Below are 20,000 nucleotides of genomic sequence, written 5' to 3'. Positions count from 1 at the left end.
GTAGGGCCAGTGGTGGGAGAACTCGACTCCTACAAATGTGGCCCGGGTTCGATTCCCAGACTCGGTGTCATACGTGGATTGAATTTCTTGGTTCTCTATTCTGAACCGAGAGGTTTTTCTCCGGGTACTGCGGTTTTCCCCTCTCCTCAAAAACCAACATTTGATTGGATTTGCATTAATTTATTGATTTTAGTTTGTCTCAAATAGGAGACTTCACCGTTTATAAACGATTCTCTTGTTATTTAATTTTGCCAACAACAGAACAAAAGAATCCTAAATTTAGACAGCCAATAGATCTCTGGTTGGCACATTAATGACAATAGGTGACGTAACGGTGAGTATCGCTATTAGTTCTCCAGTGCTAGAAGACTAGACGTCCTTTTCACGTTACTTACTGGAAGTAAATGATGAAAACAACTAAAATCGAGAGTGGGACCTTGGTAACCTTGCTTTTCGGCGGCTTTGGCTAACCACAAGATAGTTATTGCAACCTGAAACGTGAAGGAAGACTTAAGATTATGGCTAAATTTTAAACAGTTTTTACCAACGTATCATACCACAATGCGGTTGGCCAACATTTGGTTGGGTTCCACAGCGTGCAGCCTCGGTACTTGAAGCTAATAGGCTGCTTAAAATGCCGGCGAAATGTTCCACCATTATAGGGCCTCTTTACACGAGCCCGGGTTGCTTTTTACTCCGGGTTGAATCACCGCGGCGGGTAACCCTTTTGCAGTCAAATGTTTATAAGTGTTTACATGAAAACAGTAGTCAAACCGGGTCAGCCCCCCTTGCAGGGTAACCCTTCTCAAGACTCTGGTTGACCCGGCTAGAAGGGTTGAAATTTTTTTCAATTTCTTCATGTAAACACTGGCGCATCTGACCCGGGATTGTTGGAACATCACTTTTTTGCGGTTCAGCGTTCTCGCCCATGCGCAGCCTGTACCAAAATGGCGGAGGCGAATGGGCATGATCTATGAAGTGGAAAAAACAACAAGTTGATAATGGAATCACTCAATGACTGGACAACGTAATTGCGAAATTAAAAGAATTTAAAAAGGAGATGGACTATCAAAATATAGACTTTAGCAAGGACGTCGTTACTATGTACTCGAAGTTACGAGTGCGGATGGTTGAACGGTTTCCTAACAGTTTTGGTCCTGTTCAATTTGTCAGCCACAAATTGATGATTCTGATGATTGCATGGTTCGTCCGCCATTTCCTCACTGATAAGTAGTCACCAGCCCTTTCAACCCAGCGAAAAGGGAACTGACCCGGGTCAGCCGAGAATGACCCAACCCTCACCCAGCCCGGGCTCGTGTAAACGTAAAATTCGACGGTCAACTGACCCTGGTCGGTGTCCAACCCGGGCTCGTGTAAAGCGGCCCTAATAGTCTCGGCCAAACGAGCGGAAAAATACGCAAAAAGTCCATGTAATCGAAATGAAATTTCAGTCCGTGCTGAAAAAGGAACGTGAGCATGCGTATCGAATTTGTTTTTGCATCTCAGTGAATTTTCCCACGCAAATTTGCGTTTTGCTACGGGCTGAAGTTCATCATGTAATCGCAACAAAATTTCAGCCCGGTGGGCGGAGCGAGATTACAGCCCGGGCTGAAACTCGCAATGTAACCAGGCCCTTAATGGGACAAAGTCCCTCTATTTCTAGTTACGCACTGGAAATTAAAAGATCGATGGCAGGCGAAAATACAACACAGCTAATTCCTTTAAATACATCTTTTAATGTATGGGCTATTTATACCGGTTATGAACGTATTCAAGTTGTGTTTAAACTCGCATTAACTCGAGAAAACTTATTTTGACTGACACTCCTGTTTAAGAGGTGATGTAGAAAAGAGTTGAAAATAGAGAAGGTCCGTAAATTTGAAATTCATTGAATTTTGACCGAAATCATCGCAAACGCTATGACAGGGGAACAAGCAACATTCGTTGGCGAGTGGACTGGTATCGAGAGTTATTGGCTGTGGAAGCGAAAAAGGTTTGTTTGTTTAGCTCCAAAATAAGCGCGATCCAGACGGCGTGACTCCGTGTTTCGACCTAAGACAACAATGCTTGAGCTGAAGGCACTTGCATTCCTTTGTTATGTCAGGCGTTTTTTATCGCCAAGACAGTCTCGTTTGCGTGGGGCACGAAAGACGTCATTCAAATAATCTCGCGTGGAAAATTCGAGGAGTCGCGCACGATTACAAGAGCACGTATCCTTGAAGTTTTGATTGGAAACAAACGTTCGTCCCTTGCCATGATACACCTGATACACCACCCACATGTTTAAGTCGACTCACAACACGCAGATATTGAGCCCGCGTTCTGGTTAGTTGCCCAGGTATCAATGGAATTTTGCCTTTGCTCATAAACAAGTGAGAATTCAACATGGCGCACGACTTGAAACACGAAGTTCCCCGAACAAAATAATTTAATGCTTCACATATCGTTATAAACTTAAACACAAACTCTTCCTGACATTAAGAGCTAAACGCGCAATGTACGGTTGTATCCCTAGCAACAAAAAATAAATTTTAGTTTTACTAGTATTTCCAGCGAAATGCATATGAAGATTCTCAAGCTTTTCGTCTCGCACTATGAACGCTCAAATATTTTCGGCAACGTTGGTCAAAGTTACAATAATTGAAAAAACTCAAATGTGCCATGAAAATAAACAAGCATATATCAGATTTTAAAAGGGCTCGGGAAACACGTATTTCGCAAGCGAGAGATTACAGACGCTGCTTAAATGCACAATTTTGATTCTGTAGCCAAATCCTGAACATCATATATACATGGAGAAAATAAAACGAGCGGATTACCAAAGCGACAGATCTTTCCCCTTGTCAGCCGTTGCTACACGCTGATTAAAATACAGATTGAAATTTAAAACGCCATGCAGCTGTAATATCGTCGCTTCCAGCTTGGAGATAGCGTGTATCCGCTAACGTTTCTAGGATGAACTTGAACTGTTTTAGAATCTTGTCGTTATCTACTTACATTTTGTAGTCGCCTTTGTGTTTCCTTTGCCCTTGAAGATCTAAAAGCACGAAGACAGAGGTTTCAAAGAGCGTCAACAACGAATTTCGGACGTCCTAGAAGAAGTGAACATTGAGCAAACGAACAATAAATATTGAGAGTCACGCTCTAAAATTTGCATATGACTGTCATACCGCAGACCCGTCAACAAACACATAAAAGCGCATAATTGGACTTACGTTTCTAGGCCCACAAAAAGAGTTTGACCTAAGCGAATTGCAATTCCAACATTTTTACGAAGCCTCTAGAGGAAACGTGAGTGAAACCGCGAGGCGGAATGGCAAAGAATTCTAATCCAGCATCACTCAGATGATCAATGACATGGAACATTCCGCGTGGTGAATAGGATTATCGCTGTAACACAATCGAAGTCACCGGCAACTTCCGTTGCGGTTCACTATGAATGTTTTTTCTTTTGTTACAAAATTATTCGTTTGATGTCAGCTTTACAGCCAGTGAGTTGTGTTAGAAGGCGATGAGCTTGTCAGAGATATTAATTAGGCACCGTTGCGTGCCGTAGTTTGATCCACATAAACGCAATGAGATACTTCAGACTGAAGTGCTCATGCACAGGCATCAGTCATTTGACGACTTCAATAAGGAATAATCCGGGGTGAAATGATGACGTCATAGAGACACGATGGCTGGCTGAGAAAGCAGGCTGCCACCGAAGCGTGATGCGCTATGGACTTGATGCTTCAAACGCCGAACAGTCGACGCCTAGCGCTGAACAGGACGGTTTGAAGTAGGTAGGGCGACCGAGTGGTGTTGGACGATTGCCCTCAGATCTGGAGATTCCTAGTTCAAGACCCGTTCTGTCTACTCCTTGAATTTGATCATTGTATTCCCTGGTTCTACTTCTCGGCCGCACTTGTAAATGGTCAGTTTGCCACCGGCCAGTTAGGATTCTTAAAAAGAGTTGCCGTTCGTTTCATTGACCCTCTATGGAAGAGATCAAGTACGTATGTATGTTTTGGAGCGTGCTGCAATCTTGGACGAGGCCGCAATCGTTGATTGCACTCACGTGATAAGACGGTAATGTTGGCCAAAACAAAAGAAAAATGTAGCTTAAGTTTTGCGTAATGATAGAGTCAAATTGCCAAAAGACATTTTTTCGCTATTGTTCTTTCCATCAACATGAGGTGGCTGTGACGTCAAGTGCAATCAAAGAATAGAGATCTTCCTTGCACGTGCACAAACTGCCAAGGAATTAAAAGGCCGTTTACACGACAGAAAAATTTGGGTCCGGACCCCGCAAAAACGCGGTACGGACCCATAACTTTTGTAAAGAAACACTGGAGTTTCTACAGGGCCATAGGCGGCTATGGCCCTGTAGAAACTCCAGTGTTTCTTTACAAAAGTTATGCGTCCGTACCGCTTTTTTGAGGGGTCCGGACCCAAATTTCTCTGTTGTGTAAACGGCCTTTAAAACAGTATTGATAATGAGACAGAACGTCAAAGTTATTCTCGGGATGTGAAACAAACATGAATGATAATTGTTATTTGGCTTTCTTCTTTTGTGACCTTGTTGACTATAAAGATTTCAGGACTTGATGCGTAGCTCTTTCGGTGGTCTTTCAAGAGAACTGGGTACCAGGGGGCCGTTTCTCGAAAGTCCCGAAACTTTACGGGCCATTTTCGGGTGACGGGGAGCATTTAAGTCGTCAAACTTCACAGTCATTTTTTTTTGTTACCTTGGAAACATGTTAAAAGATCGGCTTTCAAAAACAAGCGGTTGGCAGTTTCACAAATGGCTTTTGGGGACTTTCGAGAAACGGGCCCCAGGGGACATAATTATCAGAGACAAAAATGCGGGACTGAAATGTGCGGCTAAGGACTGTTACGCCATGTTTCATGACGTGATCGTCGGACTGATGACGGCGACGTTACGAAAACGTTTCATAACAAGATCTTACAATATAAGTTTCCACTCTTTTTTGCCATTATTCTATCTGGTTCACGTCGTACAATCTGGGCGAAGTATCCTTAGAAGTGGTACGAGCGGTTTCAGAGCACAAATTGAGAATGAAATGGTTTGCACTTGTATGCCCACCTCGTCATTAAAACCTCAAATGTGGTGATTTCACGCGGTACTTGTCATGCAGAGTACCTAAAAAATAAGTGCTGAAGTGCGTGCCGCTAGTGCAGCACGGAGATTATATTCCCTCTATGAGTCAATGATATTCTTTCTTTTTGTAGATTTCAGTGTCGTTGCCGTAGCTGTCGTTATCGTTTCTTAAAGGGAACCTCCACTAAAATAACAAAATAACTTTAAATCACAGAACAAAATGTTTACAATTAAAAGTCTTCAAACTTTTTTTCCAATGAAACCGTTTGTACCCGAAAAAAATGAAGTTCAAAAACGTTTCTTTTGGCTTTCAAATTTCCCGGGCGCCGCCATCTTGAATAATTGTGACGTGTTGTGGTTGCCGTATTGTTTAAGAACAAACGTTCTTTGTGTCAGAACAATAGGGCAACCAGGATACGTCACAATTACTCAAAATGGCGGCGTCCGGTAGATTTGAAAGGCAAACCTAGCGTTTTTTAAATTCATTTGTTTCGGATACAAACACTTTCATTGGAAAAAGTTTGAGAAATTGTAATTGTCTACATTTAATATGTTCTGCGATTTGAAGTTATTTTGATGTTTTAGTGGAGGTTCCCTTTAAAACTCCTTTATGCTTTCTGCTGACGTGATCAAACCCTGGGATCTTGAACACATTTGTAATACCGTGCCTTTCGTCTAATGGAGGGGAATTGTATGAACCTTTGCGCCGAGCAACTGTCCAAGAATATGGAATTTATAGTTCAGTTTCCAGCTGCTAACCGAAAATTTTTTACTTGCTATTTTTTTACTTCCTACTTACGTGGAATCACCGCGTCTCTTTGTCACCTCTTGCAAATCAGTTACATCAAAGAGATGAAGTTTTTTCAGACCAAGAACCTCGCAAGCTTTGAAAAACGTGGTCAGGTTGTCCTGCAAAACAAAGATTTGGTACAGTGTAAATAGTCATATAAAAATCGCTGCTTGAGGGAAAAACCCACTGCACAAAACACTATCTTATCTACCCGTTCGAAGGATAGAATAGACAGAGCAAACAAGAAAAGATTGTACATAAATATTTGCTGAAATTGAATAGAGAGGAGTTAATTGGTAATTAATAATCCACAGAAAGAAACCTTTCAAGTTCAACGAGCTTTACGCTCCTCTCAGGGTCTTTGTTACCCTGCGAGCAGAGTCTCTTTCGATCTTCCTAGATAAGTCGGGAAGAGGAAAGTAGACTCTGTTCACCGCAACCACATTATTTGATTTGCCGCTCATCCAAAGAATTGGATGAGTCAGTCCAGTTCTGTGCTTTTTTAATTTTAGCGCATGATCATTTGCCTCGCGTCATCAATATTTTGAAATTTACAACAGTGTGGCAATTTTAACTGTTAGAATTCCCATGAGTTTTTCCTATGTGTGTCGGTTACGGAAACTAGTCTATCAGAAACCTATAAATTTTTTAGTAAAAAATGAAATGGCATTTTAAGAGTATGGACTATCTTGAGTTTCCAATGAAATGATTCATTGATTGTCGTTTGTTTGCCGTATTTGTTCGAAAATATTCCGACTTCTTCTTCTTCGTTTTGTGGCTTCTGGTCACGCGTGACTGACACCGGATACATAAATTTTCAATTTTTAACGCATGCTCAATACAAAATGTGGAGGCGGTGAGCAGAGTCTACTTTCCTCTTCCCGACTTATCTAGGAAGATCGAAAGAGACTCTGCTCGCAGGGTAGGTCTTTGTCAAATGACTGGTTTATAGCGATTGTCACGTGACCGAGACCAGTTGTAGTCGCGTGACAGAATGTCCTGATAGATGGTGGGAAGATCTATTCGGCCACAAGCGCAACACAATTGTTCAGTTTTACTCATCAGCGAGTTTAGGAGACGACGACGGCTGCGGTAACCTCGACAACGTCAGGAAGTTTTAAGCATGGACAACGGCAACCTTAACGAAAATGTCTCTTCAAAATATGTGGACTTGGCGCTATCTCGCGATTATTCCATTTCGTTCACGCTATACTTCAGAGCCAACTGTTCTGTAACTGGACAAGGGTAAGAAAGATAGAAAATGAATGGTTCATTATTTTATGCTCGTTTGACCGTTAAGACGTAAATTTTGGTGATTAGTTCACGTTGTTGTATTGTGGAGTACGGCAATGAAGTGCACTGAAAATGCGTGCTGCACGTGCAGCACGGTTTTTTCCTTTTTCAACCAATTATATTTTGGTTTGTGGCGTTGTCGTTGCCGTAAACATCGTCGTTGCTTTAAACTTCCTAATAGAGAAGTTGAGCATGACGTTTACGTCAATCGACAAACGTCGTGAGTGAAATTAGGATTTTGCCATGCAAAAATGTATTAAGTAAAGAACCCTGCTTAATATTAGCTCAAATCTGTTTTGTTAGCTCGAGATATCAAGCGAGTTCTCAAAGGAACGAGACAAGTTAAAATGAGAGAATTTTCAGGCTTTTATGACAAGCAGGAGCCTGTCGTTTCCCCTTTGTCGTTGGCCGTAAACGTCTTGCTTAACTTCTCTAATATCAGTGGTCTAAAGATGAAAAATGATCGTGCTGCACTTGTGGCAAGCATTTTAGTTTTAGTCCGTTTTTTGTCGTACAACGTGAAATAACCAAATTTAAGGGTTTGACGACAACGCGAGCATACAATAGTGAAACTTTATTTTTACTTTCTTATAAAATGCTCTCGCCAATCCAGTGAAAATATGCTTCGCCCATATTGTGCAACGTGAACAAGATGGAATAATTGCGAAATATTTAAGACAGCACAAAGTTATATTTCGAAGTGACGTTTTCATTGCCTTAACCGACCACATATTATCTTTTTTTGTGGCGTTAAGAGCCCGCAACAACAACAACAACAAAAATAGCCTTAAACAGAAATGATCCTTTCACTTATCTGGATAAGTTTCCAATTGTCACTTTATAGACACCTAAAAAATTCGAAAGGTGCAACGCTCTACCAACTGAGCTATGAAGCCACTCAGCCTGTTGAGAGCAGGTCAAATTTGTTGGGCTCATGAGTTCGAGTGAAAGGACTCGACGAAAGAAATGTATCTACTTGTAATGCGGGCTAGTTTAGACGAGTCCTTTCACGGGCCGAAACATCAGCCCAGCAAATTGACCTGCTCCCAACTGTGCCGGTGGCTTCACATTTCAGTCAGTAGAGCATTGCGCCTGCATCACAGAGGTCATGGAGTTCAAATCCCAGTGGAGCCACTTGAATTTTTCAGGTGCCTATTAGAGACAATTGCTTAATTTTAAATTATCCAGATTAGTGCAATGATCATTTCTCTCTAATAATAATAATAATAATAATAATAATAATAATAATAATAATAATAATAACAATAATATAATAATAATAATAATAATAATGCATAATAATGCGCAGCTAGTGGTCAGAGCACTCGCCTCTCACCAATGTGGCCCAGGTTTCTCCGGGTACTCCGGTTTCCCCTCTCCTCAAAGGAGTTAGGGTGGTGTAGTGGCCATCAACTGCGCCTCCCACCTCTGTGACCCGGGTTCAACCCTGGTTTCGGGTCACATGTGGGCTGAGTCTCAGTCGATCTCAATCTGACTCTGAGGGTATTTCTCCGGGTACTCCGGCTTCCCCTCTCCTCAAAGGAGTTAGGGTGGTGTAGTGGCCATCAACTGCGCCTCCCACCTCTGTGACCCGGGTTCAACCCTGGTTTCGGGTCACATGTGGACTGAGTTTCAGGCGATCTCAATCTGACTCTGAGGGTTTTTCTCCGGTTTTCCTCCCTCATCAAAATCGATTCTCAGTCAATTACATCCGGCTGCGACCGGATACCCTCGATAGGTATAACCTCTGGTATCCTTTCCTTTCATTGAATAAAATAAACAAAGTTGCTATTATTAGCAGCAGCAGCAGCAGCAGCAGCAGCAGCAGCAGTAGCAGTAGCAGTAGCAGTAGCAGTAGCAGTAGCAGTAGCAGTAGCAGTAGCAGTAGCAGTAGCAGTAGCAGTAGCAGTAGCAGTAGCAGTAGCAGTAGCAGTAGCAGTAGCAGTAGCAGTAGCAGTAGCAGTAGCAGTAGCAGTAGCAGTAGCAGTAGCAGTAGCAGTAGCAGTAGCAGTAGCAGTAGCAGTAGCAGTAGCAGTAGCAGTAGCAGTAGCAGTAGCAGTAGTAGTAGTAGTAGTAGTAGTAGTAGTAGTAGTAGTAGTAGTAGTAGTAGTAGTAGTAGTAGTAGTAGTAGTAGTAGTAGTAGTAGTAGTAGTAGTAGTAGTAGTAGTAGTAGTAGTAGTGGTAGTTTTTTAGGTTCAGCAAGATGGCCGCCGTGACGTCACGTGAAAACACTCTATAGAAATCAAATCGTTAGTTTTTGAGGAGAGGGGACACCAGAGTAGCCCAAAAAGAAACTCTCGGAGCAGAGTATGGAACCAACGCACTCAACCCACACATGACGCCAAGTCTGGGAATCGAACCCGGGTCACGTCGATGCGTGGTGAGTGCTCTCACCACTGCGCCATCCATGCTTTCCGATGATGAATAAGATTTATTTAAGGATTTACGGAGCCCGCAATACCCTCGAGAACTTTCGGGACTTTCCTCTCCCAGAGGGAGAGTCTGAAGGTGACCTTGTTCTGATACAGATTCCGAGTTGTAGTTGGCTTAAACAGAGTTAGACACTATTTGGAACCGCTTTAAACTCATACATACAATTCCAGCATAGGCAGTGGGGAGACGGTTTATTCGACCGAGTGGAAAACCTCCCACTGTCTGTACTAACCTAGAAAGAAAAAAGGAAGCAAGATATTACTGCAATATTCGACAACAATTGATTACAGTAGTAACTTTTTGCCAGTCCAAACATGTTAAAGGTATTAAAGACGATCAAACTTCAAGGCGCGTGTGTGTCGTCGATCTAACTTTTACTGGTAAAGTATGCTAGGCCGATTTTGACCGACCGATTGGCTCAGATAGTTGAGCATCGTCCTCAGACTACCGCACCGGCGGTCGTGAGTTCAACTCCAGCGCTAGCCAGACCAACACTCAGGGTCTTTAAAGTAAAAATTTAGGAGAGAGTACCGCCTTTGTAACGACATCCGCAAATGGTTAGACTTCCGTCCAAGTCCTCATTGTCGGATGAGGGCCATGAAGACCTATGAACCGTACGCCCCGTCGCACAACCCGTTTTGATAAAACTCTGCAGGGCGTTAAAGGAGAACTGAAGGCCAAAATCAGCAATTTTTTTTAACATTGTTTTTGGAAAACCTAACGTAAGTAAAGTTAAGTGTGTGGGGTTATTTCTTCTCGTTTTCTGTTTTTTTGCGAGCAAATAATAATTACGTTCGAAGTTGGGCTTTTCCCGCTGTGTCTGCCTTTTCAGTGCGGGCTCAAAATCTAAATCAACACGCTGCTGTGACGTATGATATGGGGAACAGAGATTTCATAACCCAAGAGAAACAAGTACTGCTGTGGATATTTTCTTCGTTGTTTTGCTGTGTCTTCGCGGACTCAATATTCACGCCAAACATCAGTCAAAAACACTGCTTCTATATCGAGCGCTCTCACATGTCTTCCCCATGTCATACGTCATAAGCTGCAAAAATGACCGCTGACTCCGCCATTCTAAGTCGCAATACTGATGGCCCAAAATCTGAATAAAAACGATTTTTTTATGTGGAAAAACGATGCATATGCCAGAAAAAAAATTGAAAACATTATAATTGTGCATGGTCTAAAGTGTAAATAAAGAATGCTTATTTTTTTGCCTTCAGTTCCCCTGTAACGATAAGATAATTGAGGGCCACAAGTCATTAGCCTTTGGCTATTGCGTGTTGACCCTCGTAAAATAAAGACTTCACTTGACCGAAGAGAGTTCACGTATTGTTATAGCCACTCACCACGCAGACGTATTAAGAGATCAAATCAATATGCACTTTCAGTTTGAAGAGTTAAAATTTTAACAACAACATACAGTTTGACATTGACTCAGATGTTCAGTTAAGAAAATGCTAAGAGCATAATGTGCGAACCTGAGGCTAAGAGATAAAGAAGTCAACAGTACGTATGCACAGCTGTGTAAGACGCAGCATAAACTTTTATCGAGTTTCATATTCTTTGTGTAGAGAAGTCGAAAATACTCGGCAAAAGCTCTCAAAAAGTTTGTAGACGTCAGGCCGTCATTTTAATTTTCAAACATACGTTAAGCTAAAAAAGAATCAAAATTCAGCCTTGACTGCAAAATTGGGAATTCAAAATTAAAAAAATGATAAATAAGAAGTACTTCTAACGTCGGTACCTTGTCCGATCTGCAATATAAAAACACGTTATATTTCTTTGGAAATGACAGGGAAGTTTGTATCAGTCACGGACGGAACTGATGCGCGCACAGTACTAAATATCACATACATTTATTGGATTCATCAAAAAAGAAAACGTCTGGCAAAAGTTCTTGAGCACATAACTTCCTTAATTCTTGAATTAAGTCAGTATTACTGCGACGCACCATGTATCATTTTATTTGCAAGATTCAAGATGCGTGAACTCAGTCCACCCGACGGTTGGATCGCATTTCCATCGCACAAAAACTATCAGATTGTAAAATTGATCGTTGTTTGGTCCAAATGCAAAAAATCCTTTTATTTTGCTTGTCGGGTAGAGACGAGACTTTTCGATCAGCAGATCTGACCTGAAAATTCCAAATTTATTCCATGTAGATTCCTTTTAATCGGAAACAATGACAAGCAAAATTATACGAAAACGACAGCGCGCTCATTGATTCAAAGGACTCAGAACCATAAACCGCAGAGTAACCAACAAAATAAAAAATCAAGAGGCAACACATTTGCCGGAGGATAATTAACCGCAAAAACGTGGTGCAATTAATCTTTGCTAACAGAAGTATCATTAATCGGTCTTATTAAGTGTTAAGCCGATGGTAAGACATTCAGTTTGAGCTTGGCTTCTAGCACTATTGTAGCAACGTAACACAATGACTATACTTACTCGCAAAGCAGAATGCCATCTGCTAAAGATTCACGAAAATTCTCGGCCTTAAATCTTTTTCCAGTCACTTTCTATGAACGAAAAGAATCACGCTTCACTTTATAGAGTAAGGTAGAATCATGGCAATGGAGACAGAAAGAAAGAGTGGTGTTAAAAACATCGCCTACAGAGGCATTAGTTTCAATCTAACCTCTATCCATCTTCTTGATTCAACAACAGCAGGGTCTGCGTTGATGTATCTGAAGTATTTTTCCCGCAGCTCTCTTGTCCTATAAACGCTATTGTCCGCTGTTGGCACGCGAGCAGAGGTAGCCATAATCTTGTTGACGTTCAGCTGACCCGGGAAACAAACAGTCTTACGCATCTCTGGTCTTCGAGTGCTGCTGCTTTCGTATGCAAATGATCAGAAATGAATAAAATCTCTCTTTTAAATTACTTTTTATTGCTGTTCAAAATGAACGAGAATTATTAATCAATATACGCAACATGACGAAGCGATCACGAAACCAGTGCATATTTTTTGTTTAGCCTTGTTAGGAAATTTCGTAATTAAACCCAGAGCATTCATCATGGACTTGTTAGGAGCCTCTAATGTTTATGTAAATATGTGGCGTTTTGTAGTTACCGAAGCAATGAGAAGTGCAATACAAACAGTTCCTCTTAAAGTCTAAAGCTATGAACTTAAGAATGCGCCCCCACTCTTTTCAAATAATGTTTATTTCTCCAAAAATTGCAAAATCAGTGCATAATTTGTTTGAACCCGCAAATTATGATCGCATAACACATAAATGAAGGCATAAGTAATTAGAGCTCAGCATCAATGAACCGCCAAATTTCAGGATTGAAATGACAATTAGAAGCCCTCTCATTGTTGTCTAATTTACAATTGACAGCGATAAGTCACGCGAAAATTAAATTCCTGAAGAAAGGTCAAACAGGTTTGAAAATGCAAAAAGAAATCGAGAAATTTCTCAAAACGGAGATCGACACTCGAAGGGACTTTATTCCAAATTGCAAATATTTTAACAGGAAGAAAGCTTTTTTTTTTTTTTAATGTATTGGACATTAAAGCTCGCTTTTCGGCGAGGGTGGGAAGGGAGAATTGGAGAATGGAACTTAACCTGGTCTCCTCCCCACCGTGAGCCGCCATGTTGAACCTGGGGACAAGGTGCGGCGGATCTAATAATAATAATAATATTTAATATTTATATTGCGCATTTTCTATAAGAAAGCTATTATAAAGGGTGATTTAGCATTGCGTTTAGGACAAATAGCAAACGTCAGACTGAATTTTGTTTCATTTCAAGTTGATTTCTTTCCTGTTATCTAAAGGTAACTGGCAACTTCTCAAACAAAGAGGCACCAGTTGGGATAAGAACATTTTGAAGCTTTAAAAAGAAATAGTAGTCCGTCATCTTGCCTCTCGAGGAGCATGCATTTTGGCACATTTCTCTCCTGTACTTCTCCGAAAACAACAACGTGAAACTTGGTCGAAAATGTGAGCATATACACGTTGAATCGCTCATTCTCTGTGTTCACTTCAAAACGTAATTAACTTGTAAGATATTTCACACCTACTGGACTGAACCGACGTTTTGAATCCGTTGATCATGACATATTGCAAATGACGTTTCTAAAAAATAGCATGAAAAGGGGATGGTCACGGATAGAGGTAAATGGTATTTAATGCGCAGGTGATCATATATATTCATGTAACCTGCGCAATATCAATTATTATTATTATTATTATTATAGCCGACAGTGACTTACGGCCGATACTTAACAATTATCCTGCGAAATCGCGCGGAATATCGCTTCATACTTAGCCGACGAGGCCGTGGGCCGGGTTGGCTAAAATCAGGCGATATTCCGCAAGATTGAGCACACTGATGACAAAGCACAAATTTCTACGTTTATTGGAAAAAAAAGCTGGAAAAACGATCATTTTTCTCCGCGACACACAAAATTACGTATATAGGTCTATATAGCAGGATATACGTTGACTACGCACGACGAATGTTGAGCGCGCTATAGCCATATTTGGACATTGTCAATATGTGTTGAATAAGAAATTGTGATATAATGGCGGACAAATCTATTTCCAAATTCCCGAAAAATTGAAGCGGCAAGGAAACTAAATCCTTCAATTTAAATCGGTTTTGACTAACTAGAAAACCTCTTTTAAGATCAACCATTAAATTGGATTTCAGAGTCTAAATCTTCAGTTGAAATGTTGTTGCGGCGTAAATTTAAATCGGATTACCATTGACGGATTCGATTACCACTGCATCGAAAAGTTTTGAACATGTACAGCTAACCTCAAGAACTCCGGTTAAGAAGTTTATAGAGGTGTGAGTGTGACAAGTCAATAATTATTGTACAACGACCACTTGTCATTTCCCTTCTCTGTAAAAACCGTTTCCTGACCTGTATAATAACAACAACACAAATGGTTCTGTTGACATCACCACGCAGAGCAAAAAATCAGTAAAATCATCATAAAAACATCATTTATACAAATGCTCGTTACAAATCGCCGAATGGAAAAGAAAAACTAATACGTTTCAAAGCTAAACGGTTATTTTTGATGATGGCGTTTAAACTCGTGAATCAGGAAACAGATGAGTTTTATATTGCGCACATCTCGCTCGAGGGTGAGACCTGCATCCTGAATCACGAATTGAAGGAGCCTGTCCAATATTAATGCATCACACTGAAGACTCACCAGCGATTCCCGGCACTGCGAGTACTGTCTAAATGCTGTTGATCTCTACCAAGGTTCCGTTGATGCCAAAGTATAATTTTGCTGCTCATTTGTTGTATCTCCTCTATCAGTCGTATGATATACTCCGGAATAATTTTGAAACTGATATCGTTTACTATTATAGTCCATCTAACAGTGATAACCTCAGTGTCAATTATTCATCGTAACGACAACTGTGTTGCAATTCTTCAATCATGAAAAATTACCACCCCTCCTTCCAATTCAATGATTCAAAAATTGCTGCTAACGCCTTGGGCTTTTGGGCGGTGGGTAGGTATTTCTCATTTTCTTTTGTCCAAGGTGAATATCGATCTTGGACATTTCACATAAAAAAATGAGATCACCCCTCCTCTAAATTCAATGATGGAAGAATGACGGGCATTATCTTGCTTAAGCGCGCGCGTTTTTGAGACGGGGACGGCAACCGGAAGTGGGCTGTTTACCCTTTTAACTTGTCTTCGCACAACCACACTTACATTGCTAAGTATCTTTTCTCCATTAGAGATGATTAGTATAAAAATCTGGGAGACAACACTGCCCTGGCACGCTAAATGTTCTCTTCCGGTTGCCGTCCGCGTCTCAAAAACGCGCGTGCTTAAGCTCCCTAATCTTGGCTCGCGACGTCATCTCTATAAACGTTCTCACATTACGAAACAAGTCAGTTCTTACTGGTGTTACACTGAGCCCTTGTCTCGTTTCGATCATCACATGAGGTTAAAGGAACATTTTCTTTGGCTAGTGCCGCAAACCATCGCGACACATGTTGCAGGACCGATGTTATACTGCGCAATGCTTAAAAAAAATTATTGCAACCGTTGCAGAAATTAGAACTCAATTCTACTTTCCGCAACGGTTTAAGCAAATGGTCTTGCAACGCTTTTGGCCGTTGCAAGGTATGCTACAATGGGCAATGATTCGTGCAACTTGTCTCGCAACGGCGTTGCGATGCACGAAAAATTGCACAGTGCAACACTTAGGCACGCGACGTTTTTGAAACTGGACGGCAACCGGAAGTAAAAAATTAGCATGTAAGTGGTGTCTCCCAGATTTTTAAACTAATCATCTCTAATAAAGAAAAGATACTTATCAATATGATAACAAGTTAAAAGGGAAAGCATGATCTCACTTCCTGTTGCCATCGGCGTCTCAAAAGCTCCCTACTTTTAGGGGAAGGGTGGTCTAATCTCCTCTTTTGATTGATCATAGATTGTTGAATTCAGAAGGGCATGAATACCTCCAGAGATCTGTATCTTCAGTTTTTGTTCTGTTCGCTTTTCTTTAAGTCAATTGTACGGCAATCTCTAAGCAATCAATCAATAAGTTGTCTTCTTGACTTTCACCTAACTCAAGCTACCTTCCTTTGCCTCTGAAAAATGGCCAAGAGTTTGCGAATATAACGACGAAAACTTGCTCGGCCTTCATACTTTACCGCAAACTTCTCGCAAGTTTCTTGTTTAAAAGTGTTAGGGGTTACTTTACAAAGTAATCATAGATTTAACGAGCATATTCAGGAGGCCTTATCATGTGATAAGATGTTTATGTAAAGAGGGATACCAACAACCAGACGTAGATTACGTTTTTAGATCAATTGTTCTACCCAAACTAACGTACGGTCTACCCGTATACGCCTCCTCAATACCTGAATTAACGACGGTTCAGAATTTTCTACAGCGCTGCTTTAAACGCAAATATGTTTCGTACCGAATTGACATATATGGCGTATTAGAAGAGGTTGATCGCTCGCTATTCAAGAAGGTCTCCGATATGCCTCTGTACCCTTCCGTTCCCAAAATGAAAGAAAGCACAGCGCGCCTCCGAGTTCCTAGTGGTCAACTCCCTAGGGTCAATACCCAGGGTTTTAAAAATAGTTTTTTTAACAGGCTTTTTTTCAAATATAGAGTAGCTATTTAATGTAATGTCGATAGCCTTGTAATTCTAATTAATTCTTTCGGCTATTTTTAATGTAACTGTTCTTGTTTTAGTATGTATTTTTGCTTAAAAAACAATAAAGACCTATTTATTTATTTATTTATTTATTTATTTATTTAAACTGCGTCTTGATTTTGGATTTTGTTGATTTGAGTGAAGTGTCAACAGCAAATTAATATATTCCATCTGCGTTGTGTTCAGCTCAGCTAAGAATGATCTTAATTTGCTTGTGGTTTAGCGGGGTGAGTGTTTTTATAAAAAACACTGAGACAGCATTTAAAGAACAACAACAACTTAGTCAACAGACAAAACCACCATAATGGAATCTTAGAAAAAAAATTCTTCAAAACTCTTTGGGCCAGGCATTCTCCGTAGGACCCCTCCCAGAATACTCCGTTTCAGCACTTCCTCAGCTAAAGGACTATAAACCGTAGGTCCCGTCTCACAACCCTTCAATGTTCACAACCCAGTGGGACGTAAAAGAACCCACAGACTATTCGTAAAGAGTAGGGCATGGAGCTCCCGGTTTTGTGGTCAGGACTCATTTCATTCATTTATGTGCTGGGTGAGATCGCTAGTGGACTGATAGCGGCTGCCAATGGCGCCTATATATGCTGATGTCCGATCTCACCCATAGATCACTTGCTTGTAAAGCGCATTTGAATATGTTAATAGAAAATGCGCTATATAAATTCATTATCATTAGCATTACCATTATTTGTATCGACTCTAGGGAGCTTGAGCAAACGAGTTTTTGAGACGCAGACGGCAACCGGAGAAGATTTCCCGTGCCAGGACAGTGGTGTCTCCTAGATTTTGATACGAATCATCTCTAATGGAGAAAAGATACTTAGCAACGTAAATGTGGTTGTGTGAAGACAAGTTAAAACGGGAAAACAGCTCACTTTCGGCTGCTGTTCGCGTCTCAAAATCGCGCGTGCCTAAAAGCTCCCTTTTTCCTAAGCCAAAGACTGGCTGTTGATTAGGGGACCGCAAATTGCTAGCATGTTCTCCACGCGTTCAGTTGGTAAACGTGGTGAAAGATGGAGGGGGCTTGAGACGGGCGGACCAGTAATAAGCCGCGCTATTATACCCACTACCTTGAATTATCTACCTGTAGTAATCACGGGTTAGTAAAGTGCGTTCAATGTCTAGTAAAATAATATATTTTAATGTACTGATTGCCCAGAAATATTAAAGGAAAGTGGACTTGTGGGGTGCTTTCTAATTTAGATTTTAGCATTTTTTTTTTTTTAGTACGCAGTGAGAACTTGAATCTCCTGTGAAAAGCAGCCGAGTTGACAAATCACAGTGTAGTGTCTGTTTCCTACAAAACACGCTACTGTATAGCTTTCTGATGTTCTGATAAGTAGCTTTAGTCATGTTTGCTAGTGATACTTCGAATAAATTAACACAACTTCAATTACCGTTTGCAAAAAAAAAAAAAAAAAACAGCGAAGAAAACAACCGAGCAACCAACACGCACAACTGCAAAGCAAGTGGAATAAGGGAATTTTTTACCGCTTTCATTTGAGAATACTGGGAGAATACTCTCGAGAGAGTAAAGGAACTTCCCACGTTAAATAAGATGTACCTTTATCTTTACCTTTACCATGCCGGTATTGCGGTACAAAGTTACAAACCCGATGTCGAGGCATGACAGAAGCGGAAAGAAACGATGCCTATAGAGTAGATATTCCGGATTCATATCCAACTCACGGATATCGTTTTTTACTTTCCTTATTTTCTCTGCTACGACAAGTCCTGGGACACAGGGCTGACAGGGCCCTGAGTTAACGATAGTAGTGAATCCAAAGCCGTTTATCGTTAATTTAGAGAAGAGATCATGTTTGTCCCCCGTCCCAAGCCCCACTCCATCTTTCGCCGCGTTTACCAACTGAACGCCTGTCCCCAGTTGTTCAAAAGGTGGATAACGCTATCCTCCGGATAAAGCACCATCCATTGGATAGCGCAATTGGCTTTTCTATAACCTATCCACTGGATAGTGATTCATCCGGCGGGTAGCCATCGTTGAACAACTGGACCCGGGAACTGGACCCTGGAGAACAGGCCACAAACTTGCTGTTTTGTAGACTGGATACGAGGTACGTGACGTCACATTCCATTTATAGTATTGAAAATGGCTTCCAGCATTGCCGGCTTGTCTTCTCTGTGAGAGAGACCACGTGAAGTGCAGTGCAGTTGTCTGATAGAGTGAATTACTCACTCCGAAGGCCAGGAAAAGTGGATCTGTTGAAGCAGAAATGTCTGTTGTAGGATTTGATGTGGGAAATGAATCCTGTTTCATCGCCGTCGCGCGTGGCGGAGGCATCGAGACGATTGCCAACGAATACAGCGACAGACGAACACCGTGAGTTGAATCCGGTTTTGCTAGTCTCATTTCTCTAATGAACAAGTAATGCCTTGATTCATTCGATTACAGTCACATGAACGCTGCATTAGCATGATGTTTTGTTAATATCAGCGTACAGTTAAAATAAAAAGAACGAACGGTGCTTTCAGATAAATTGAAGTACGCTTAGTTTTTAATTTATTTCTCATCCGCAATAGATTCCATCATTCCGGAATTTGAATAACCCGAAATTGAGCTTGCATTCTCCCTATTTTTTTTCATGTAGGAGTGTCGTATCACTTGGAGAAAGATCCAGGAGTATTGGCACAGATGGGAAAAATCAGGTACACCGAAAATTCCTCGTTTTCCATGAAAAGGTTCATGATTTCAAAACTCTTTCATTGGGGTCAGGTATGTCAAATCGTCACTTCCCTTGAGTTCTCCGAAAAGGCTGATATATCGGACTACGTGCGTGCACTATTTAAACAATTTGAAATGGAGAGAATTGCATTATTTTAATATCTAAAATGTGCATGATCATGTTCCAGTTAAATTTATAACATGTACACGTACATGTTAATTACTTGAAAAATGAAAGTTGTACAAAAAGAGAATCATGCCTGCTGGCTTGAGATCACTCTGTGAGGACAGAGTTAGAATTTTGTTTTCTTTATTATACAGATGACATTTAACTTAAAAAGTACTGTGAGCCAATTCAAGAGACTCATTGGTAGGAAATTCAGTGATCCAATTGTTGCTGAAGAGAAGAAACGCCAAACTTGTCAGCTGGTTGAATTGCCCGGAAACTCTATTGGTGTCAAGGTACAGTAATTCCCAGAACTGCCTGTGTGTGGTTGCTATTTCGCACAAACCAACCAGT

The 20,000-nt window shown here is 41.0% G+C and overlaps 2 protein-coding genes across 4 annotated transcripts in view; one reads left to right on the top strand and one right to left on the bottom strand.

Annotated features, from left to right (window-relative positions):
• Positions 1 to 15,072, bottom strand: part of LOC138015315 (trichohyalin-like) — a 30,918-nt gene extending 15,846 nt beyond the window's left edge. The window contains exons 1-7 of one of the 3 annotated variants that reach the window (XM_068862301.1): positions 14,800 to 15,072; positions 12,265 to 12,460; positions 12,075 to 12,145; positions 9,783 to 9,852; positions 5,904 to 6,013; positions 2,998 to 3,037; positions 396 to 491 (exon numbers count right to left, since the gene is read on the bottom strand). In XM_068862301.1, the coding sequence (XP_068718402.1) occupies positions 396 to 491; positions 2,998 to 3,037; positions 5,904 to 6,013; positions 9,783 to 9,852; positions 12,075 to 12,145; positions 12,265 to 12,460; positions 14,800 to 14,888 (672 nt within the window). In that variant the 5' untranslated portion in view covers positions 14,889 to 15,072. Of the gene's footprint in view, positions 1 to 395; positions 492 to 2,997; positions 3,093 to 3,215; positions 3,773 to 5,903; positions 6,014 to 9,782; positions 9,853 to 12,074; positions 12,146 to 12,264; positions 12,461 to 14,799 lie in introns of those variants that run through there. The other 2 variants (XM_068862302.1, XM_068862303.1) reach the window with 2 other exon arrangements.
• Positions 15,073 to 18,891: 3,819 nt separating this feature from the next.
• The window catches only part of LOC138016944 (97 kDa heat shock protein-like), a 24,518-nt gene continuing 23,409 nt past the window's right edge, over positions 18,892 to 20,000 (top strand). The window contains exons 1-3 of the mRNA XM_068864131.1: positions 18,892 to 19,138; positions 19,407 to 19,464; positions 19,802 to 19,942. Coding sequence (XP_068720232.1) covers positions 19,032 to 19,138; positions 19,407 to 19,464; positions 19,802 to 19,942 — 306 coding nt within the window. The 5' untranslated portion in view covers positions 18,892 to 19,031. The remainder of the gene's footprint in view (positions 19,139 to 19,406; positions 19,465 to 19,801; positions 19,943 to 20,000) is intronic.

This window comes from Montipora capricornis, chromosome 9 (genome assembly GCF_036669925.1).
Source record: "Montipora capricornis isolate CH-2021 chromosome 9, ASM3666992v2, whole genome shotgun sequence".
Lineage (NCBI taxonomy): Eukaryota > Metazoa > Cnidaria > Anthozoa > Scleractinia > Acroporidae > Montipora > Montipora capricornis.
Note: the sequence above shows the minus strand (reverse complement) of the source record. Positions and strands in the feature narration are given on the sequence as shown.